This window comes from Corvus cornix, chromosome 4 (genome assembly GCF_000738735.6).
Source record: "Corvus cornix cornix isolate S_Up_H32 chromosome 4, ASM73873v5, whole genome shotgun sequence".
Lineage (NCBI taxonomy): Eukaryota > Metazoa > Chordata > Aves > Passeriformes > Corvidae > Corvus > Corvus cornix.
In genome coordinates, this window is record NC_046334.1 from 2,230,151 (window position 1) to 2,255,056 (window position 24,906).

The window sequence follows — 24,906 nt, forward strand, 5'->3', positions numbered from 1 at the left end:
AAATGTACACCTGTACCTTCATGTCTTCATTTAAAATACAACCATGTCATTTACTGGAAATCTTGTGTTTCAGGGTGAGTCAATTCCTCCTTGCAGCTGAAGGCCTGATTTTTTAAGTTTAACAAGATTTTTCACAAAGCAACAAAAAGCCTTGCAAATATCATCAGATTAAGCCTTATGAGGATAACTGCATGGATCAAAACCAAGTCTGACACAAATTTTTGCTACGAGCAAGCTGATGTCTCAGCTGCCAGTGTTGATGCTTTAAGCACTAACATTTTTTAATTATTTTAGCATTCATCAGAACATGTAAGAAGAGGAATAAAGACACAAGAATTTCATGGAGTGTTAATAATAAAAGGACAGGCTGTAACACAGAGATGTTACATCAATTAAAATTAACAGGCTCAGGAAACCACACAGTGTACTTTAATGGAGGGAATGCAACTGCCCAATTATCGAAATTAGACTTTATCCCCTTTAATACTTACAATGCTAAAAAACCCTGGGAACAGATTTATATAAATACTATGTAGGGCCTACACGTCCACAAAATTTGCTACTGGGGAACTGTAATCATTGGGTAGGACACAGCCTTCCTTCTTGGCTCTCCTCTCTTAAAATACATTAAAGACAGACATATAAGCAATTTATATAATGGCCACCCAGAGAAGCATGCACGTTTATTTTTTAAATGCTCCCCTTTCATGAGGACCAAGCCTCAAGGTATTTAAAGGCTTTAGCTTATGAAAACAAAGTCACTCTACTTTAAATATTTTAAACAAAAAGGAAAGCAGAAAATTGCAATCCTGTGGCATGACTCAAGAGGAACCACAGAAAAGAAACCTCTCACATAGGAGCCAGGTATGCCCCAAGCAGCCTTAGACAATGTTTGCAAAGCAATTACCACTGTATTTAAGGCACCTTCATTCAGTAACAGTTACCTCCAGAAAACCTAGGTGTCATAGGTTAGCAAGCATAGTCCCGGAAGGGACGTCCTTGCTAAGCGGTGCTTACAGTTTCCTCTGGGACCTGATAGAACCTATCAGCTGGCCAGTTTGAATATGGACAATTCTCTAAGCCACTTAAAGTGGTGATCACCTCTGTGATCCACATTTAAGAACAGGCAAACCTCCCCCTCCAAGCTCTCTCTCGTTTCCGGCGCTGGGACAGGTGGCTGCAGGCCCCGTGTGGGGGCCAGCGGGCCCGGCCAGGCCCTGCTTGGGCCAGGCCGGGCCGGGCCACGGCCATCCTGAAGCCATGGACCTGTTCCAGCCATGGAACCCCCCCCACTGCCTTGCCGTGGGCAGCCGGAGCGGCTCGGCTCTCCCCCCTCTCCACTGCGATAAGAAAAATTCAACATTCCAGCTGCAAAGCTGCAAGGCCGAGGTGAGATTAACCCTTTTATTCTTGTGAAGAGCTGAAAACCTGAGGGAAGAGAGAGAGAGGAGATGCTTAAAGCTGAAATTCTGTTGTGAAGCTATGATATATCAGAGTATCCCGTTGTAATTCCATGAAGATATGGGGGGTGGAGTGTTCAACTCGTGAGCAAAAGCACCTGTGCTGAGATAGGCAGATGCTGACGCAGCTGTAATTTCATGAGAAGTTTGGACAGGGAGAGATGAACCAGATGAGGACTTTTGCTCCAAACGGGAAAGGAGAAAACCTCAGTCCCTAGAGATGCTCCCAGAGATAGTCCTAACAATGAAGATGAGGAAGACCCTTTGCTCCCAGGGAAGGAGAAGGGCCTCTGGTTTTGTTTCTGAACGGCTCAACCTTAAAACTGTACCCCAAAAAACTTCAAGAGTGGACCCTCGAACGCGGGAAAACCAATTGCTATCTGTGTGTGACCTTGAACAAGCTGCAAGTCGGGGGAAGGGACTCACATGCAGGCAGAGACTCCTCTTCCTAAATGGACTGAACGATATTTGGAAGTGGGCGGCTGGCTCGTTGTGATAATGTTTTCATAGCACGAGCAAGAAGAGACTTCTCTTTCTAAATGGACTGAACAAGGTTATTATGGAAGTGGTAAACAGACTGAACATCTGAAGGGTTGTCTTTTTACACTGTCAGTGGGAGAAGGGAGGAAGGTGGGGGGAGGAGGAGAGTTCTGAAGGTGGTATAATTTTTTTTTTTTCCTTCTTTTAGGTCTGTTAATAAACTTCTTTATATTCTTTCAAGTTTGGTGCCTGCTTTGCATTTCTCCTAATTCTTATCTCACAGAAGATAAACAGTAATGAGTATTTTAGACCAAACCACTACACTAGGCTAAATCCTCCAGTCTAAAAAATGAAAAGAATAAAATAAATCCAACCCCAAACCCAGTACTGATTTAAAATACATACATTCATTTTTAAAAGGAAGTGCTTTCAAATCTGTGACTAAACAGGAATTTTCTGTTGTAAAGCAGATATATTATGAAGAAAATAATTGAAATAGAAATTTTTTCTAGAACCTATTTAGAAGAGTGTCCTGGTCACTTTGATGGAATATGATCAGTAAATTACGGCAAAAAAAGATGTTTTTAACAAACTACCTTCATAAGGAATTTAAACAATGATCATGTGATGCCACAGAGCAAGCTGGCCATTTGCTATTTAACGGAATGCAATCCTTAGTTACGAAGGATTTCATATCCCCCAGCTGTGATGCAAATGGCCACGTACAAAATTCCACTTGGCTGTTCCAAGGCATTTAACCACTCTAAGAACCTGACCAGAACAAAAAGCTTTAACAAATACACTCCTACAAATAAACACATGTAAACATTTGCAGAAGTCCTTTCCATATGGACTGCATCTGTTGGGAAGAACACACACACAATTCCAGTGTGACCCACTGTCTCCATAAAAGTGTCTCTGCCCTGATTTCTGCGTAAAACAGCTCACAAGGACCTGCAGGCCAATGAGCCTGTAAAGAACCCGCCACAGCAGCTTCCCAGGTAAGTAATAATCAAGCACACAGAGATGTGCTTTTATCACATTATTCATCCTAGACACAGACCTGCTCTGCAAAGAGGCATTGTAAAGTAAATAAAAGACTCTACTTATCCCTGCAGAAACAAATTCCTGACACTCATGATCAAGGAATCCCATCACATTTCATTTCAGCTACAACAAAGAACCCAAACCATATTTCCATGAGGCTAAACTTTCCACTTCCTACAAGAGTTTCCAAACAAGAACATGCATTTGGAGAAAAAACCAAACCAGCAAATTTCACTGTTAAAATATTACTGTGGTGGGGGACAGAAAACACAAGTGCACTGGATTTGCCTCATCCAACTCCCAGCACCATCCCAGTGCCAACTGTGGAATGTGAACCAGAGGGAAAAACCCCCTCTTGTAGGCTCTGCCCTTAAATATATGTTAGACACTGCATAAAGTAGGCTGGATGTAGTTTTTCAACATATACATATCTACATGTCAAAATTATCATTACTGTTGTGCTGAGCTCCTGAAAATACAGCAGTTCAGAAAAAGCTGCTACTGTGCTTTGGTTTTTCACAAAAACTACATTTAAGACCTTGTAAACAACAAATAACTTTAACGTTATAAAGTTCATTTTACCTCAAGCTGGAATAAATAACATTTAAAATGGAAACTTCATTTTCAAATAAAGTTGTCTCCGGGAATTCTTGCCAACCCTCCCTGTGGGAAGATGACAAAAGAATATACAAAGGAATCTTATTTACCCTTATTTCTTGTAGACTGTGGAGTGAGCATTACAAATACTGCTTGTTAAGACCTTTGTCTACAAGAGAAAAATGCTCTAGTTTATGTTATTATGGTGGCATAAAACCAAAGTTTATGCTCTCTTAATTCAGCTTAAAACAAAGCGTCAACTAATTTAAACGGAACCAATTTCCCAGTTTACAGAGCAGTAGGTGGCCACAAAGAAACAGCTACCTCAGTTCTAAAATAAATTAGCTTTTCATTAAGTTGGGGGAGCTTTTATATGCAGACAGGCCTAACATTCCACTTCCCACATGGTTAAGTGCAACATTAATTACCACCATGTTGGAAGTGTTACATCAAAAGTAACTCCTACTGCCAGTCCCTCACTTAATCATTGCTGAGAACTGGAATCAGTGGGACCTTCGAATATTCCAGATTTGCACTGAGGATCGTGCATTGTATCATCTTTTCTATAAGAAGTTGAAACCCTATAAATTAGAGTATAAATGTAGTCACACCCCTTAGTGATGTGGTTATAAACATCAGACAGATTTAAGCTCATTTTCTGAAGACCCACACACAACTAAATGAGGTACAACCACCAATCCACTTAATCACAGTAGGTACCACCTTTTAATGACTCTACTTCATTTGGTAACAGGACAATTAAATCACTTATTCTCCACTCCAGGGACTAAGACAGCCTCCAGGCAGCTGTGATGGCAATACTAAGTATCAGAATATGGCATTTAAATGCTGGATATTTTTCCAAATTAAAAACCTAAATTGAAATGAAAAGAAGTGCTAAGACACCAAGTCTTCTCTTGAAGCAGACTGAGTCTACATCTTCTGCAAATCACTTCTTGATTATGCTCTGTATTACTCTAATATACAGTAGCCCTTGGAGACCAGAAAATGGTTTATTCTGAAGCGATGGCAGCATTGGCAGGCCATGGACCTGCTCCAGCAAAAAATTAGTTCCAGGACAATAAAGTCAACTTCATGGAAAATTCTGTATTTTATGGAATTAACTGTAACTTTCTCATGTTATACAGTACCACTGTAAATTCAGCTTCTCCCTTCCTTTATCTGATAGGGGTTTTTTATATCTATGCAAGCAAAGAAGGCTAAAGCCAATTTCATAGGATCAGATTCCCAAATTTTGTGTTACAGCTTTGAGAAGAAGACCTAAAATGGATGCAACCAAGCTAAAGCATAATTATAATGACACCTCTGTCCTTGGTGCCCTCTTTAACAACCATGAATCCTGAATATCCTGAATGGGAGCAATAGGAGCATCCCAGAGACCAGCTCCATCCGTACCACTGCAGTTTGACCCCTCCCAATTTCTTTATGGGAGCAACAGGGGAAAAGTAGGGACTGAGTCTGTTTCTTATACTCACAGCAAATGTGAAAAAGCACTGTCTGAAAAGTCTCAAAGAAGAAAAAAGTCAGGTTAGGTAACTGGTCTCCTGTTTCCATCTGTGTGGCGCTGCCGACATCCATCCATCAAATGCAGTGAACAAAACCTCGCTGTAACCTGGAGAACCAAATGCTTCTACAATTACCCAAGACAACATCTAAGAAGTAGGAGCTCTCAGTAAGTTAACAGAGAGTAAGACTGAGCAACTCAAAGTACTGTGCCCAGACAGAGTGTTCCCATAATGATCCCACTCCATCTCTATCCACTGGGCTGGGCTCAAAACCATCTGTATTATTTTTGGAGTGAATGTGCCTTCCCCCTCTATCAATTAACTATCACAGTAAGTCATGCTACCACAGCTGAAGACAACTATAAATTACTGTCATTTTCCCAACATGCAAGCTCACAAGTGAATGATGATCCCAAATGATTCCAAGTGTTTGTTTTACAAAAACCAGGGAATGCATATTGACTTAATAGATGACAAACTTGAGGCTTATGATGAGAAACTGCCATTGTCTTTTAATCACAGTCTCACAATAAATGAAAATTAGAGAGCTTGTCCTGTCCCCTGGGACCATTTGTAAGATTGTAATTAGCTCAGTGACAACCCACATAAACTTGGAAGGAAATGCTGCAGGAGAGAGCTGAAGCCAGTCTGTATTCACAAACTGAGACTACTAGCTGCAGTTGAAATCTCTTTCTAAATATTCCTCTCATTTAGCACATCCAGTAACTCCCAAAATCCGTATATGCTACAGAAGATAGCTGCAAGCCAGTCAGCTGCAATTATGGTTATAGATCATCAACCAAGTCCTTCCCAGCAAGACTGCACAGTCAAATTCAACACAATCCCAGCACTAGCACCATCGACATCAGACCAAGCATAAATTGCTGAAACACAAATAAATAACACTCAAGGTCCCCCAGTAAATAAATGCACACCAACTCTGTTAATTAAACAGCACTGCTTGGGTGGTACAATTGCTGAGACACGAGTGCTACTCACTGCTGTGCAGCACAAGGGCAGGAGCTGTGGATTTGATTACAATGCAATACCAGAACATCTTCAATGCACAAGTATGAGGAGCAGAGTATCATGCTTGGCCCAGTGTGGCTGGAATGAGGAGCTGGATGCATTTAAAGGAGACAGACATGTAGAGGACAAACTAAAATTAGAAGCACATTCCCATGGGCAGTCCATGAGAATACTAACACTCTGGTGAAGCCACTATAAAAAGAACTTCCAAATTTGGAAGGTGACTAGGAGGAAAGAGGTATCATTAAATCCCTCTCAGCTGAAAAAAATGCCTGGATCAGCAGTTTTGTAGGAGCAGGAAAATCTCCAGTGCTGAAATCTGAAAAAGCCCAGCCTGAACTGAGCAATTACGAACTATTTATCCACTGTCAGTGATGGGGGTTGGTGGTATTTGCAGGGTCAGAGCATTCACTCCATGCCAGGATGCAGCATGGCAGTGGAAAGCTGAGGAGCAGACCAGCTTGCATCCTTTGGAATGCCATGGCTTTGACAGATACTCCCAACAGCACAGCAACAAAATCAGGATGAAAAGGGAATTGTGTGACTTTTTAAAGGCAAAAGTTTGAAGGAACAAGGAAAATCCTGAAGAACACTTGAAACACTCGCTACAAGCCAGGGGTGGTTAGGAGGATGTCTGTCAGCCTGGAACTCATTGGTGCTGTCCTCTGGCCCTCAGGCACCAGGGGATGATGAGCCTGGCTGGGAACAGCCTCTCACACCCCCGCCATGCACAGGAAAGGGTGACATCTCAGCAGAGCTATGGACGTGCTGGGCCAAGCAGGCAGCCCAAGTCCTGATTTCCCATGTGCTGTTTCCAATATATAATGTCTAAGATACCACAACATCTGTTACTGAATGGGCATTCCATTAGTAAAGATGCAGAAGATGCATATGAAATGCAAAATGCCAGCAGAAAAGGGATTTCTGTATGTGAACGGCACAGACAAGTTTAGCCTATAAAATGCACTTCCAAATCCACACCTTGCAACTAAGGAAATCCTGCATTCCAAAGAGTCTGTCCCCATTTATACAGTTTTCAGTCGAATTACACTTTCTTTAGGAATTTATGTCACAATATTTAAAATTGAAAGCAAATGGAATTTTAAGAAAAGATCAAAAACATCCAAACAGGGATGCAGCTGTATTTGGGAATATCCACTTTTCCTTCCAGTACCTGGTTTTCTGATCAGCAGGAAAGACTGAAATGAGTCTTCTCCAGGGTGCAAGTGGCAAGACAAGAGGCCACAGACACATGCTGGAGTCTGGAAAATCCCAGCTAGGCACAGAGACACATTTATTTATTTATTTATTTAATTTCTATGCATAGGAAGGTGGTCAAGCACTGGAGTGGTGCCTGGAGTGGCTATGCAATCTCCCTCCCTGGAGAGACTCCAAATGCAGCAGGATGGGCTCTGAGTAACCTAATTCTACCCTGAGCACGGAGCTGGGACTGGATAACTTCCAGAGATCCCTTCCAACCCACATGGTTCCATGATCCATGGTACTTTTTTGCAGGGGCTGGGTATGTAAGTAAAGCAAGACGTCTGTGCAGATGGGAGTAGCCCCACAGACTGTCCCTCCTAATGAGCTTCCTAGCTTGGTATTGCCTCTGGAAAAGGAGCAAAGACATTCCAAAGCTCCACAGTGAGCTCCCAAAGCACCACTCCTGATTTATGGTCGCAAAGTCAAAACATAATCCACAGTCCAAAGTCAGGAGACCTTCCTTTTGCCTCTTACTGCTCCCAGCTCACATGCCCAGGGTTTGCTCATCCCTTTGCTTCTCTCTGCCCCCATGTCTAAACAGATCCTTTTCTGCTTGCCACAGGAAAATGGGAGGGTTAAGGTGTGATGCAGCTCTCAGGTGGCACAGACAGCCCAACACATTCTCCTTGCAGGGACCTCTTCCAGAAGCAGGGTGACAGGGTGACATCCTGAGTGACAGCTCACCCACCATGCATTAGGATGACAAACACTCCAAATGGGCAGATTTAGGCTGCCTGGGAGACAAATGCTGCCTGGATGATAACTCCTTATTTTCTCTTGGGAAAGGGAACAGACCAAGACAGAAGTGCCCCACAGAGTGTGGCCAGCCCAGAGGCACAAATGTCAAGGCTGGGGCAGGATTATCATGGAAAATGCATGATAACAGTTTTACCACCCCTGCAGGAGCTGCTCTAATGCTGTCCAGTGACACCCATCCACACCATCCAATACACTGCAACCTTTTTTCAGCTGAGGGTTGGTTTTTCCTTGCCCCCAGATCAAGTAAAGATTTCCAATATTTGGGTATCAGTCCAAGAACCAGTACAAAATCCACCTATTAGACCATCAGCAACACTGTAAAAGCAAAGGGAACAGAACTTACAATATCCCCTAAAAATACTCTAAAAATGTCTGTGCTAGCTTTACTGAAAGAAAAAGCTTAGTTTAGCTGAAGTAGTAGAGATCTCTGTTTTTGGAGGAAAGGGTCCAGAGGAAAATTACATATTTGTGGTTTAGCTGGGAGTCATGATGTCTATCCGTATGCATAACATGTGGTTGCAGATTCATAATAAACAAAGCTTCCAAACAACAAAAAAATGTGAGTTCCCAAAGATCCATCTTGTGTGTGCAGAGAGAGAGCAATTCATTTCAGTTGAGCTTATTTCCATGGCTCTTGAAGTCAGCAATGCAGCCAATTATGAAACTCTTCACTCCAGGAAACACATATAGAAAGTAAAGCAGAAAAAGAGATGAAAATACAAGTGGGAAGTGTGGCAGCCATCCAAGCCCTCACCCCCAACAGCAGGATCCTCAAGAGAGGTGTTTAAATTCCACTTCCCGCTTCTATGGATTACTCTATTTTACATTTCAAATGACTTGCTGCAAAAGTGGAGTGGACTTCACAGACAGAAAAAATGTTTAAGAGACTCTGGCTACACAATGAAAGAATTTTCATGCATTTAAGGAAACATACAAACACAGCTATAAAGCAGGGATGGAAAATGCTTCAAGACCTGGTTCACACTTGATTTATACTGAATCATTACCTATTTTGGTGCAAATTAGGCATATACTTTCTGAGGCAAAAAATTACAAACTTGGTGGCAAATCTTAGTGAAACCTCCTTTCCTCGGTCTATTATGGATGCTGCTACAGTTATCAGGGATATTACAGCCAGCAATGCTTCACTTGAGCTAAAATAACCTTGTGCTCCATTAAAAGGAAAGAGAATTAATGTAGCATGGCAAAGAGTGGTGTCATTGTCTGCACTCAAAGACATTTTTATGCTCCACAGTAACCCTGAAGAGGGAAACTTAAAGATGCAATGCCACTTTTAGCAGAATGAAAGGATTCTGCTGCAAGCAAAATGGACAAAAGCTCTAACACCCAATAAAGCTGCCTTCCCCCTTCTCTGCTGGCACACTCAGACCACATTATCTGATGCTTCATATGGCTCATGTTGAAAAGCAGTGACACACTGATTAGCACTAAACAACTTAAAGTCTTTTAACTGTTGGGGGATTTTGATACTCCACTCACTTCAAGGCCACCAACAGCTCTACAGGAAGCCCTTCCACACCAAATCCTTACAAGAACAGCAGTGAAAACCTTCAGGCTTTTCCTCTTAAACATCAACATACATTCACAAGAACTTCACCAACTAAAAGGAATCAGATGCAAAGCAGTAACAAAAACTGCTGAGAAGGAGAAAGCCTGCAGAAACCCAGCTGCAACAAACCCCTCTATGCCCCCCTGTGTGCTCTTGCCTGGTTCAGTTGCGTTCCAGTACATTTAATTTCACAAATAGCAACTGCAAAACCAGCTTCTGTATCCTGTTGTTGCACTTCACTAGTCAGCTACTTGCTGTAGCCACGGCTGACTTTAAACATCCAATCTGTTATTTTATAATACTCATTAAATTGGCTTTTACATTAAGTATGAAATCATGTTGTAACACCCGTTTATTTGGTTTCTTGATGTTTTATTTTAATTGTCTCAAGGACTATGGTTCACCTTATTCATCAGGGAAATTGCAAATTTAATTAACTCAACACAATGGATGAGATTTAAAATTGTTGAAGTGATCAGCTCATCTAAGCAATAAAAATAATTAAAGGAAGTGAGGTTCTCTAATGCATCAGTCCCACATAAACTAGAGCTTTATATTAAAAACTCTATTTATTTATTTATTTGCATAGCTATAGTTAATATATCCCCGAGGACCATGTTTATTGAACATCAATTTATATAGTTGGGAATTGGTTTGATTTTCACTGCATCAGGAAAGAACTATATATTTTTTATGTAACGAGTGAAACCTTAAATTAACCTCAGAAAAAATATTGTGCTAAAGAACTACATCCACTCGACCTGAACAGGCCTGATTTTCACCCTGTGTTTGGTTTATAGAGTGACTTAACTAATACCAGCTCAGCTACTCACAACTGTGCCACACTAAGACAAATGAAATTCAGAAGAGAGTTACTGCATCCACATTTTCTGTATATTAACAGTGTTTCTCTTGAGATTCTTGGGACTCCATGAAGTGCCATGCACATACTTGGCAAATATAATCATAAAGGACATATTGTTGTGTATAAAGACACAAACGCCTCACATATCTTTAACTGCCCTCTTTTCAAAAAGGATAAGGCAATATGCAGTTTCTTATTTTCCCCCACATGAGGAATTTAACGACTTCGATGCTCATGTTTTGTGTTATGGTGGGGAGGCAGAGTAACCTCCAAATGCAGGCTTTTCCTCCTTTCCTTGTGGCAAAAGGAGTAACTAAGCTGGACACAAGCACAGAGTGTGGTGAGGAGCAGTGCCAAGTTTGGGGGCTATCAATTTCCTCAGCCATTGATGACAAGTTCCCAGCTCAAAGCACGGAAATGAGCAGACTCCAAACAGACACCAACACACTCATGAAAGCAGATTAGGGATTTGTCTTTTTCCCCTGTGTCCCAGCCTGTTCTGCATCTAGGCTGCCTCTTGGCCTGCTGCAATGCCAGCCTGCCTTGGAAAGACACTGCCCCATGTTTCCACCTGCTGGTGCAGCTCCAGCTCTTCGTGGAGGAGAGACCTTCCTGCTCTCAGAGCACACTCGTGGCAATGCCACAGCTCCAGCCCCGCTGAGGCCAGACAAGCAGATCCACAGGAACAGGCTCAGGCCTATCGGAGGTGACCCAGCCCCATCTCTGCCTGGCAGTCCTATTTACCTCTAAAGTACCCTGACTTACAGAGCCACTCAGGGACAGCCTGGCCTTGTGCCAAAAGAACTTCATTTATCACCTGAAGGGCTGCCACATGTCAGTAAAATCTGCTGCTGCCTTTGGGGAAGGAATGAAGACTGATCAGACTCGAGCCTGATGTTGCTGGCTAATGGACCCAGCCTGCCTGCCATAGCTTAGACACTGTTAACGTAAGGCCAAGGGAGGAGGTGGCAGAGGCAGGCAATGATGGGCTGTAAGGAAATGGGAATGCAAAGCCAGCAGAAGCCCTCCAGCAGTTACAGAGACATCTCAACAGTGTAACTCCCATTAGGAAAATATTACCCAGACTCAGCACAAACCCTGCCAGAGCAAACTCCACTTGGGAAAAAAACTCCATGGTTTTACCAGGTTTGAATCAGCAATTTTCTAGACTGGGTCGGAGCTTGCATCATCAGGCTAATGCAGATTTTATCATTAGTTGGGATCTCATAAACCAAAATTAGCAAAGCAGCTGTAAATCAATGCCAAAACTCGTAACGAGATGGTGCAACAGTGTTACACCACCGAAATTATATGAATTGCAAGACTAAAAATCAGAGTGCTAAAAATCAACTTTACCTAAAGTTAAAAGAGGACCAAGAAATCAAAAGTTCACCAAAAGAAGATAAACGAGAGAAACCAGGAAAATGACACTGGATTTCTTGGTGAAGAGATGGTTACTTTCCTCACCAATTTTTTTCCAAATTGCTAAATTAAAAAATTGGGAGCATTAGTACACATGGAACTGCTGGAAAAGTAATAGTTACCCAAGATGACAAATCCTCCACGGGTATTTGCTCAGCAAAGGAAGTAAGCTTTTAATGTAACTTGATGTGCAATCTCACAAAGAAAAAGCACTAGGTTCTCCGAACAGCAAGGCTTAACCTACATTTCCATTCATTTTAAACTCTCTGTAAAAAAGCAACCCTATATGCACTGATGTACAGCCATGTCACCATGGTAAGAACCTGAGAAACACAGCAATTCTGCAAATCTCCCTAGTGCACAAAATCCTGCAGCCCAGGAGCTCTGTTACCACAGGAACATGAGCTGTGTTTGCCTAGAAATTTCCTACCGCAGTGTAGCAGAGGCCAGATTACTCAAGCAAAGCTGGAAGAAGAGAAAATACCAAAATTGCAAAGACTGACTCGGAAGAAAGCATTCTGAGGCCTCTCAAAGTTTCTTCTCAAGGCTTGGAAGTTCAGCTAATGGCTTTTGCCTCATTTTAATTCCTGAACAAAATTCAGCAGGGCTCGCTTTCTACTACAACGATACAAACGACTAAGGTAACAAGAGGCAGAAATCTCAACAATGATATTGGTGAGGAGTAACTGTAAATGGAAGTTGTTGGGTATGCCCAGCCCCTGCCCTGGAGGGATCTCTGCTGAGATAAGAGATTTCATAATCGCCCAGCAGGACTCCCTGGAAAGGCAACCACTTCTTTGGTCATGGCGAGAAAAGACAGACCCACAATCCTTTAGGAGACCCTATGCAGATCCTCTGTAACCCACTGGCCTTCACCCATCCCCTGTATCCCTATAAAAGCTAAGGCCTCTGCCCCTGTGGAAGGGAGCTCTCGTCCCTGGCTTTCCCCTTCACCGGAGTACGGACCAGCAATAAAGCTCCTTCCGTGCGGAACCAGCCACACGAGCCTCTCATTTCTCTCTCTGGTCTGGCCTGGAGGCTGCCCTGCAGAGCTGAGCTGGAATCACGAGCTGATGATCACTAAAGAGCTGACAGCCTCTGCAAGGGCCCTCCTGCCACCGGCTGAGGGAAGACACCGGGCCTTGGGAAGGCGATTCCTTTCGGGACCATCTCCCTGGACCGGTCACCTCTTCCTGGGTCAGAGCCACTGACCCCATCACCAGCTGTAATCATCACCAGCTGTAATAGGAAAGGATGAGGAAATTCTGTGGGTTTTAAACAAACTTTCACATATATATTACTTAACTGGGAAACAGAGATTTGAAAAAGGAGAACAGAAAACACTGTTTGTAATCCACTTTCCTTATTTTTTCTATACCATTCACTAGGCATCATAACTAGAAGGCTGGACAGAGAAGAAACCATAGATTTATTAAAAGGATGAATAAAAGAAAGCAATGCTGAAAAATGAACTGAATTAGTTATATGCAAAGCAGTGTCTGCACAGCAAAGTTCAGCTTTCAGAGAGGTACTGGAGCCCTGCTCGTAGAAGAAGTGAAACCAAGGAAGATTTTCATGACACTTCTTGGCTATGACCATGAACAGTAAGGACCGCACAGAAACAGAATCACTTAACATTTGGCCTTTCTTCAACAATATTTAGTTTCCCAACAATAACTGCCTGTACATGGTTCTGAATAGCAGGAATAAATACGTCTTCAGGAATAGACAGTTCTGAGTATAAAGCTTAAAAAAAGAATCCACACTACAAGTCAGAAAACATCATACCCCTAAGTTATCCTCACGCTTCCATTGCCAAAAAACTACCTCCCCTTTTAATGCTCATACACGTTCTTGGGTAAGTGGAAGGAAGATCTCTTAGCTTCCCTTCCAACACTTGTCTGGTGGGAATAATCAGTGATTTAATTTTTCATACGTGAATTCAGAACTTGGTATCTTTCCTAGTTCAGAATCACTCCTTCAGTAGAAATGCCTAAGAAGAATTAGTCTCTCTCCAAACATATTTAAATACTTTCTTTGTGAATATTTGGTAGATACCTTGATTCATTAAATAATAATCTGATTTCATAAATACTTCCAAAAAGCCAGCAGAAAATATGTTCGTTTCCTCAGGTTTTATTGTTTGCAGTGATTACTCTGGGAGATTCAAATCAGGAACTGAAGTGAAAATATTTTCGTATGTGTCTCCTTACTTCCCACATTTCAAAGTTTTATCTTTCTGAAAGAAAAAATTCTGCTTTACTCACATCCAGTTTTAAGATTCCTCTGCCAATACCAGAGGAACTTCTGAAGTTTAGGACCTATGACTACAGACTACAGTGGAAAGCTTTTGTCAAATGTCATCCTAAGATTTCCTAACTGCATAATGGCACTCATTAAATAGACCCGCCATCCAATCAGATATGAACTAGATAGAAATATGGCATCGTTGGGAAGCTAAAATACAGGTATGTTGATTGTTAAGAAGTTTAGTCCTGAAATCTTTCTTATCCTCATGAAATAACTAAATACTAAGTATTTTTCTGGTTAGGTACTAATTGGATGCCTAACTTGGAAACACAAAACCAGTGATCTGCAAAAGTTTTTGAAAATTCTCTATTTTCACAGCAAAGATAATTGGAAAATATTTCCGGTGTTAAGATTATTTTTTTAACTTTTTCTCTAAAGAAATAAATCTTGCTCATTTGAAAAGTACAATGTGTTTACTCACAGGCTAAAATCAAAAAATGTGACTCACCACAGCTGTGCTGCTTTCTTCTGACTGGAGAAAAGTATGAAAAAGGTAACTAAAGAGGGGTTTTCACCCTGGAGTATCTGGTACAGGCTAAGACTTGGAAGGTAATTAATAGAAGAGATCATACAACACCATAAAAAAGGAGTACTATTATTATATGTGTATTACTTTAGTAAAAAAGTTACCCTGAAACTGACACCTTCACACTAAGTCACTTTTTGAAGGGACATTTAATCAAGCTAACTAGGAAGAATAAAGAATAGGCCTGAACTACCAGAGAAAGGATTAGTGAAGTCTAACTTCAGAAATCTGTCACTCTGCAATGAATATGTAATTTAAAAAGACGAGTAACTAAAAAAAAAGCTACATGGGAGGAAAGTGAAGAAAACGATGCATGTCATCTTTGAGAAACCACCCAATCAATTAAACTAGATCTCTGCTATCCTACAGAAATCACACTGGAAAAAACAGTTATCATTTTTTTCTTATTTTTCCTAACTTAGACATACTCATTGTCAGAGCTGAGCTGCCTTCCTCTGGCACACTTCCTTTTTCACTCTCAGTGCTTCCTGGTGTGATGCAGCTCCATTATTCACCAGAGGTAACAGTTTAAAGGGGGATATGGTAGTGACCCAGGCGTAAGAGCTCCAGTGGGCTGCTAGCAGCACTTGGAATGATTTTAGGGTCATCATTTAGCTGCCTGAGGGCATGGCTGCAGGAGAAGGAATAGGACAGAATACAATGCCTGCTGCCAAACCCCGGGCATGTTAATTGCAGGTTTTCTGAAAGAGGAGCAGAACACTTTGTCCATTATCCCATGAACTGTGCCCCTTGGTGCAGGTGGTGATGCACACAGTTCGTGCAGATTTGCAGAGCCCTACCTGCCTGTCACCAAGGCTGTCATTGCCTGTTTGCACTCCAAGCCAAACGTCACAGATACAAACTGTGCATGTGGAACAGCTGGTCTGCCACAGAGGAGCTGAACTCCATCCTACACTGCTCCAAGCCACTCAACAAGGTGAAGATTTGTGACCACATAGAACCAATTTAGACTTTTGTTTCAACTGAGTTCTGTGCATTTCAGCCCTTCCTCTGCACCAGTTCACTATTGTCTTTTGTTCGTCTTGCCTGGCTTGTGGAAGCTCACAAATACATTCTGGTTCCAGCAAGGCCCAGGTGAATGACTCTGGAGTCTGACTACACCATATGTGTAACCACAGCTGCAGAAGGGCTGCAACGCCTCCCCAAAAAGAGGACATTCCCTTATCTCTCACCACTTTACAATGCAAAACCTTTGGTGGGATAAAATAGCACAGATAACACTCCTCTTCCTCCTTAATCAAATTTCGAGGTCAAACCTGTAAGCTTAAGAGAGATGCCACAGAAATTTGACATGTCATTTTGAGCTGTGGTACACTCGTCTTCACTTTCTATTTATCATTAAAACGAAGGAGCTGATTTCATCCCAGGCACCAAACAATTTTATTAGTCTAAAAATACCACAAAGGACAGGAAATTCCCACCCTTCTGCAGAAGTCTCAGGTACAGCAAATATCCTTGTGAGAGATACCCTTGGTATATAATTTGATGTTGGAAAAACTTAAAAACCCAGCTACAGTTCCCTTAAGATCAAGGTACTTACCTGTTTACACTGTTTCTAAAGCAAGGAGACAGACACACCTCCACAACACTTTTTTTTTTGCTTTACATGGTTAGAAAACACAGCTCTGGAAATAAAAGGAGCAGAGCTTTCTTCATCAATGGAAGGACAGAATCTCAACACAAAACACAGTATAAAATAAGCATCTCACTAAAACCAGCACTAACTATTGACATTGGTCTGGCTCACTGTGCAACAGACACTGTCCGCTGAAATTCTTCTGCAGGTCTCCAAACGTCATGAGCAATCCTGGAAAAAACCCCACTACACACTGCTCAAAAAAACCCCAAACACCTGGCACAGAGAGCTCATTGATGGCAGAGCAATGGCTCAAAGATGAGAACACCGCACGGTGCTTTAGGTGAACCAACAGAATATTGCATCCCATAGCAGAATTCGTAAGGAGCACCACATTATAAAGAAAGAGCCTTGCCTGGAGATACTTGCACTTGACTTCTCTGAGCTGCTCTTTGTATTTATTAATTTCCATTTCCCCTAAATTTTCTAATCTGATAAATACTGTACTAGGCAATGAAATGTTCCTACCGATATTAGGATGCTTCAGGAGGCGACAGATTCTAGCTTCTCTTTCCAGTTTCTGGTGATCTGCAACAAAAGAAAGCAAGACAGCTGTTGTTACTATGAAGATTGACATAGTTTAGTGTATTTGCTTTAGAGAAGCAAAACCAATACATCATCTAATGTGATCTTTAAAAAAACCCCCCTTTATTTAAATCCACTAATATTTTACATCCAAACTGTAATATTGAATTGATTATTTTTAACCTTTGGGTAGAGCAGGAGGCTGGAGCTCTGGACTTGTGCATCACCAAGCCCTAACAACATTCCTGGCGATAAAATACTACTGCTTGTGTCAAGCTCTGTTTTCTACAATAAACAACACAAATACTCCAAGATACTAACTCTGGAAAATAGAACTGTTTGAAATGTAAAAAATATGCTTTGAACCTTGAAAATACTAAGAAATGAACAAGTTTAGGAAAAGGTGCTTTGGATGACAACTCTAAAGAGTCAAAAATTCAGCATCAGATATTAAAATTAGAAAGTTCAATCCTTACTGCAAAGTGTCCAGTTAGATATTTAGGTTTAAAAGAACTATAGCAACAGATTTAAAATAAAACAGAGAAAGCAAACACCATCTTTAAAATACTTAACACGTCAAGTTTCTTAGAACACTTTTTAAATCCCGAGGGAAGAACAAGAAGGAAAACTTCTTTAATTTTTCTGTAATTTGTACTTCCTAATATTTGCAGTCAACTGTAACAATAACTGAATCAATTTTACATATGTTAACAGTTCAGATTATTTTTTTATGCTTTAAAGAACTGGGATGGTTCTTGAGCTAGCCACTGCTTGTCAACTGACCCATCATACTTTCTGAGGCCTCAGAGCCTCCATCACTTGTGTGAGAAAATGTGTCAGCTTAGCCTTCTTCCATGGTTACCTTAATGTTTATTTAAAAAAAAAATTCAGAAGTTAAAAGCATTAAAAAAATATATAAATCTGCAAGATAAGCTTAAAGCTCTTTTTTTAAAGTTAAGCTCTGCCACTGAGGTTTCCCGTTAGGATTTTTTAATCCAGTTGCAACAAGACTGAAACATAAGCACAGACATCTACAGTTCCAGCACCTTCATGCCCAGCAGCCCTGGCTGTAACTTAATCATGGACTGAGCACTTGGCACATTACCCAGAGCAAGCAGGGAGATGATCTGAAAGACAAACTGAACTAACATGGGGTGAGAACAAAGATGAAAACGAGAACGCTGCCTCAAAAGCAAAGAAACCGTCCAGGGCTGTGGGTTGTTTGGCACAGGAGCTCTATCACTGGTGCACTACCAGCTCTGCTTTCGAAGGCTGTTCTGTACCACCCCCAGCTATATTTACAGGATCCCCCAGCACAGCCAGAAACCTGGAAGGTGTCCGAGAGTCTTCTGTGAAATGCTAAAAACATCCTGTGTCGACTCTTCGGGGCAACACAGATATAATAAAAAACTTCATCTCCAGCTTTGAATATGAAGTATAAACATTTGAAATTTCTTTGCTATTAACTGCTGCATCACAGCTTCTGAACTGACACCGGGTATGATTAATATTCAGCTCTCCTTTGCAGACATGACAGTGGGCTCAGATAACAAATACTAGAGCTGAACACTTTCAGGTATGAGGAGAGACTAAAATGCTATTGCATGGTTTCAGAACAATAACTGTATTGATTAAAAAAGCACGCCTGATATTTTTCAAATCACAGCAAAAATATCTTAGAGATGCTGCTGGATGCACTGCAATATATGAAGGTTACATCTACACCATCATCATCATTTTTATCGACTGCATTATAAATTCCCAGGTTTTCACTTCAAACTGAACCAGTATATTGATGGATGCCAATGAGGTGTTCTCTGCTGTCATGTAATTAGAATAATGAGCTCTGGGCATTTAACTCCTTCAGTTGCTTGTGTCACAATAATTGCTATCACACCTGCTGGGTGACTGGAGGTACCTCACAGCCTGCACACTGTGCTGTGAGGCAGCAGAAAGAACATTAAATACTCCCTGAGTCAGGGATTTACGTGGACATTAAGGTCCAGAAGATGACAGTGGCACTTCCAAAGAAATAGAGTATGCCTTAGTGCTGTTAGAGGAGTAAGTGTGCAGTGTGTGTTTGGGGGTGGGACCAACTGCAAATTTAACTTCGTGGGGTAGCCAAGAAAACAACTCTCCTGTAAAATCTGCACATTTCTTCTGTGAGTTTCGGGAAATCACATTCCTTCCTCTCTCCACTCGGTTTATTTACAAGTACTTGCAACTGCAAGGGCTGTGCCACCCGTAGCTATTTGTGTCACCCTGCCTCCTGCCAGGGCTTGAGTACTGGGGAGCTAAAGGTGAATGTCAGAGGGCAGGGCACACCGAAATACTTCAAGCACTCAGCTCCCAAATATCTGAAGTGTAAGGTGTGCCACTGCGGAGTTCACTGGGAAAGAAGGGCCCTGCCACACAGCCAGGGAAACTACCTAGCAGGCACAACCCCCCACAAACCCTGAGAAAGTCTGGGATAGCATCTGGTGGAAAATGATTATGTTACAACAGTATCACAGGAAAAGTTATAGAAAAAATAAATGCAGTAATAGGTCACTTATTGAAATAAAGAGTAAATTCCTCTCAATTTTGACAGCATAAAATTCATCAGCTAAAACTGTGTTTACCTGCCAGGTAAACCTGAAACAGGAAAAATTATTATCAAGAACAGGAAGCCAAGCTTGAAAGCCACACAGATAATAAAAAGGGACTGCACAAATACATCTATATACTTGTTTCCTTTCCTCCCTTTTAATTACCTAGACTCAATTACAAACAGGTCTCCTACATTGTCTACTTAAGAGACTGTAATTAAATGAAAAATACAAGCTGAAGTTCGAAAAGCAGCAAAGCCAATACAGAAGAAGGAATCCTCTACAAATTCGAGATTATTTTATGAAAGCAAGTCTCCATTAGTGAACGGCCTCTACCACAGCAACAGCCCATTGCCGAGATTGGAAAAAGATCACTGCCTGTCAACCACTGATAACCATCAGAAGGAAGGCAGCAATGAGAATAATGCAGGTTTATTAATGGAAAAAACCTTGCAGCCACCCACAAATAACTTTAATCTGACATGGGGCCAAGAAAAAGAAAAAAAAAAAAAAAAAAAACCCAAAAGATTTAATGCACTGAACCATGAAAATCTCAGCCTTTACAATAACTAATGAAACTGCGTGAAACCTGAAACAGAATATAGCTGTGTAAAACTGGGGGTACTCATAGACCATATAAATGTAAAATCTTCAACTAATCCTCATTTATATGACGATGTTCTGGTAGACCACAAGCTAATATTATAATTTATGACACCTGCATGAGAAAATCAGACTGTCTGCATTGAGTTTCTACTAGGTAGGCAAATAAAATAACTAATTTTTTCAGTACTATTAATATTTGCTTTCTTACAGAAGCTTACATACGTATACTACACACATTTCTTGAATTACATCACAACATTTTATAATTAAAGACACATAATGTATGCCTTTAATTACGCATTGTATGTCTTAATATATTAAGACATCTAATTAAAGTCTTCAGCATGTATCTCTTCTACTAAAGTGCCATGAATCTTCACCCAAAGTGCTGATCCTGCATGACCACCCAAACTGAGCTTAACACCAGGGCAGAAATGTGCCCCTCTCATTACCTATCAACACAGGTATCTAAAATGCAAACTTCTCCAAAGCAAAGAAGTTTTCTGTTATCTGCTGCAACTTCTGTAGTTGCTTTTTTGAATTTTATTATTAGAGCTTGCAGTCCACAGCGAACAATATAAAAGCATTTTCCCAATGTCCCTTTCACTGTCTGTACATTTATTTTTCCCCCCAGGAATGACTGGATAGATTATTAGTCAGTAGGAGGTGATGCATGTTTTGTCAAATGGCTTGCTTATCTTTTTGAGGATGGTCTCTACAACCTGCTTCCTACTCTGTTTTCCATGTTTTTCTTTACACAGCTAAATGAAGAGAAAACAAGGAGCACTAACTTGGAAGAGGCTCTTCAGATTACACTGCAAACCCAGACCACCTTGGTGCCACTACATTCTGCCCTGGAAACCAGAAAATGACTGCCGAAAGTCTGACAACAGGATGTACTAGGACACACCTGTTCTAATTTTCTGATATTAGACTGACTAAAAGGACTTTGTCACTCTCCCTCCTAGCAAAACAAAGCTTTAAAAGGAAACCTTGTGATGCATTAAAACTCTCTTTTCTTCATGTCTTTTTTGTTTTTATTAGGACTTAAATTTTACTATTAAAGAACATATCCTCTGGGCACCTAAAATCTCACCAGAATAAGCTCTTCTATCATACAAGAAGCTGCTGAGGAGATGAAGCCCTTCCCTAGAAATTGAAGCCCTGCTCCACAAAATTTCTAGGCAGCTCAGGGGCCAGGGACAACCTAACCACCCAACCTGCGAGGAGTTTTTTGGGTGTGCAGAGAGATGTGGAATACCTGGTACCATTCAGGCAGATAGCTACTGCATGGGAATTTGCATGGGCACAACAGACTTACTCCTGTGTCATATCCGACTCCTACTCACTACATCCAGGGCATTTGTAAGATTAAGGATTTCGAACTGAACCTGGAACCAGTCTATGCATGATGTTGCTATAATGCAGTGGCACAGATGAAGTTAATGGAACTCTCCCTTGAGAAATAAATATGCTGCCTGTAGTACAAATATGCAAAACTGAAATGTTATGACCATGACAAATCCTTCAATATGTGCAGGTTCTTAGCCAAAAAAACCCCACAGAGCTGCAAAATTTTTGGAGGGGGGGAAAAAGCATCAAAGAAAGTTTACATTTCAGCAATATCAAAACATCAAACGTGCAGCCTGAGTGATTGAAACTGCAGCCACGTTCCTTGTACACATTTTTCCCTGGCAGTTATGCAAACCAATGTTTGTAACTCAGTGAGGAAGACGCACAGGTTAACAGAGCAACAACTTCACCCATCACCACCCTGATTTTGTCAACTTTGCTGGCAACTGTCTAGAGCACGATGAAGTATCCTCCGTCTCATGGAATGTAAATATTTGTGATTTAAGGGCATGCTGTGTATAGGAATAGTGCTACAACAGAGACTTGCTTTAAGTCCAGGAATGTGGTTTATACACAATCTAAATGCATCAAATGCAGTTTCTAAACTCTCTCTGATGAAGCATTAAGGCTCTGGAAACAGCCCAGTTCTATTTCTTAGACCTGACCATTTCTCTAAGTTGAAGTCACTAGCGAGTGTCCTGGTTTCAGCCAGGATAATTCCCTTCCTAGTGGCTGGTACAGTGCTAAGTACTGGATTTAGGATGAGAATCATGTTGATCCCCCACTGATGTTTTAGCTGCTGCTATAAGCAGAGTTTGCACTAAGTCAGCTTTTCGCAGCACCCCACAGGTTGGGGCTGACCTGCTGGAGAGCAGCTCTGCAGAGAAGGCCCTGTGGGTCTGGGTGGACAACAAGGGGTCCAAGAGCCAGCAGTGCCCTGGGGGCTGAGGATGCCAATGAGTGCACAGGGAGAAGTGTGGCCAGCAGGATGAGGGGTGATCCTCCCCCCCTGCTCTCCCCTGGTGGGACTACATCTGCACTACTGGCTTCAGTTCTGGGCTCCCCAGCTCAAGACAGACAAGGAAGGACTGGGGAGGGTCCAGCAGAGGCTACAAAGATGATGAGGGGACTGGACCACCTCTCTTAGGAGGAAAGGCTGAGTGAACTGGGCCTCTTTAGCCTGGGGAAAAAAATGACTAAGAGGGAATCTTACCAATACAGACAAATATCCTGAGGGTTGCTGTCAAGAGAATGAGGCCAGACTTTTCCCAGTGGTGCCCAGTGACAAGACAAGAGACAAAGGGCACAAACTGGAACACAAGCAGTTGCATCTGAGTATGAGTGAAAACTTCTTTACTGTGAGGGTGACTAAGCACTGGAATAGGCTGCTCAGAGAGGTTGTGGAGCTTCCTTCTCTGGAAATACTCAACATTCACCTGGGCATGACCCTGTGCAACCTGTTCCAGGTGAACCTACTTTAGCAAGGGACTGGATTAGAGGATTTCCAGAGGTCCCTGCCAACCCCAAACATTCTGGGATAAACTTGGAGGGAAGCTGGCTGCGGGCTGCTGCTCAGGAACTGGGTGGGCACTGGTCAACGAGCAGTTGCATCATGCATCACTTGTTTTGTATATTTCAATTCTTTAGTCATCATCCTCCTTCTATTGTTACTATTATTCTCCCTTCCTTTTCTGTCTTAGTGAACTACCTTTAACTCAACCCACAAATCTTAATTTTATTTCTTCCGATTCTCTCGCCCATTCTCCTGCAGGGTGTGGGAGGAGGGAGAGAGTGAGGCTGTGTGGTGTTTAGCTGCCTGTCAGGTCAAACCACGAGAGCAGGGACCAATAGCATTACTAAGCCCCTGCCTGATCTGGTTCTTATAAAAGGCAATTTACAGACCTTTAGCAATTTGCAAGCCTTCATTTTCAGCCTGTAAGATAAAACAAGAAACACACTTATTCATGTAACAGCCCATCCCACAGCCCTCTGAATCTTCCATTACTGAGTTCATGCTACAGCAGTGCTCCCAGATAAACCTCAGTTACCCCCTCTGCTATTCTTACAGAGGCAAATGCTAAGGAATATAGTCCCTCAATTCCCAAAAGCACTTTTTCAAAACGAATGCTCCAGCATTCAGTACCTGCTCCTGGGGAGATATTTGAACAGAGCCTTTACTTATTCCTCTCTTCCTAGTATTTATAGCTCGGAAAGTGGGACATTCTTAGAATAAACAATTACAGACATTGCGAGTACTCATCTGACCCACCCCTCCTAATGTTTCCCGAGCAGAATCACGCGCCAGGTGTTCATTGTTATGAAGGCATCTTCTCCATGGATACCCCACTCCGTAATGGGTAGGAGCATGCAACAACAATAGCACAGCCAATTCTTTTATTAGGCCATCGGTCAAAAGCATCAACAGAGCAGAAATCAGGGCACTGAGTATGCCTCCAGTTATTTCTGTGCCTGTGTTCCCATACACACTTCTCTTCAACAAGCTACTGAATATCAAGAAAAAGCAAAATATATTAATTGAAGATGCTTCGTAAAATAATGAATAAACCCCACACCTGTAGAGCTTCAAATTCCGCCCCAGGGCATTAAGAAAACAAAAGGCACATTTGTGCTCAGCTGCAAAGGCCTCCAACAATAACCGTTCTCAGCTGGCTGATGCTCCTGCAGGGCTTTCTTCCACTTCCCACCCGCTTTCTGTGTTAGTATTTTACCCTTCATAGTGCACAAGAAATTGATAAATGGACAGAGAGACCTGACTCCCACCTACAATGCACAGATTACAGAGGCAGAGACACTGCAAGTGTCTTTAGGTCACTTTATCAGACAGTTTAGCCCTGATTTCTATGACACCTGCTATGACCAAAAGGTGCGCAGCATTCCTGAATTTGTCCTGTTTCTAGCACCCTGCAGAAATTGAGGAGTACATGAGTTCAAGTGAGCTGACTTAAAAAGAGTAAAGACAACATATGACATTAATAGCGAAGCACTGAGCCCACAATTTCACTTTTTTTCCATGATTTGTGTTTAATGGTGTCCATAATGAACAGAGAGAAGAGATCAACAGAATGGTACAAATGCAAACTGGCCTTTACCCAACTGTTGGGAACCTTTAAACAGCTCCTAACAGCACACATTCACACGGTGCTGAGTTCAAGCTAAGAAATCCTATTTCTTCATCTTTTTATACTCTCATTTGCTGTGGATTCAAACAGCCAGCTGGCGATTCACTCATTTCACTCTTCTGACTTAGAAAAGCAAGAAAAGTATTAGTAAAAGTCCAGAACTACTGTTATATACATATATTG

General features: G+C 41.7%; 1 protein-coding gene across 34 annotated transcripts in view; it reads right to left on the reverse strand.

Annotated features, from left to right (window-relative positions):
- CAMK2D (calcium/calmodulin dependent protein kinase II delta) overlaps positions 1-24,906 on the reverse strand; it is a 124,443-nt gene that overhangs the window by 59,030 nt on the left and 40,507 nt on the right. For all 34 annotated transcript variants that reach the window (XM_039551217.1, XM_039551222.1, XM_039551225.1 and 31 more), the window contains one exon: positions 16,980-17,039. In XM_039551217.1, coding sequence (XP_039407151.1) covers positions 16,980-17,039 — 60 coding nt within the window. The remainder of the gene's footprint in view (positions 1-16,979; positions 17,040-24,906) is intronic.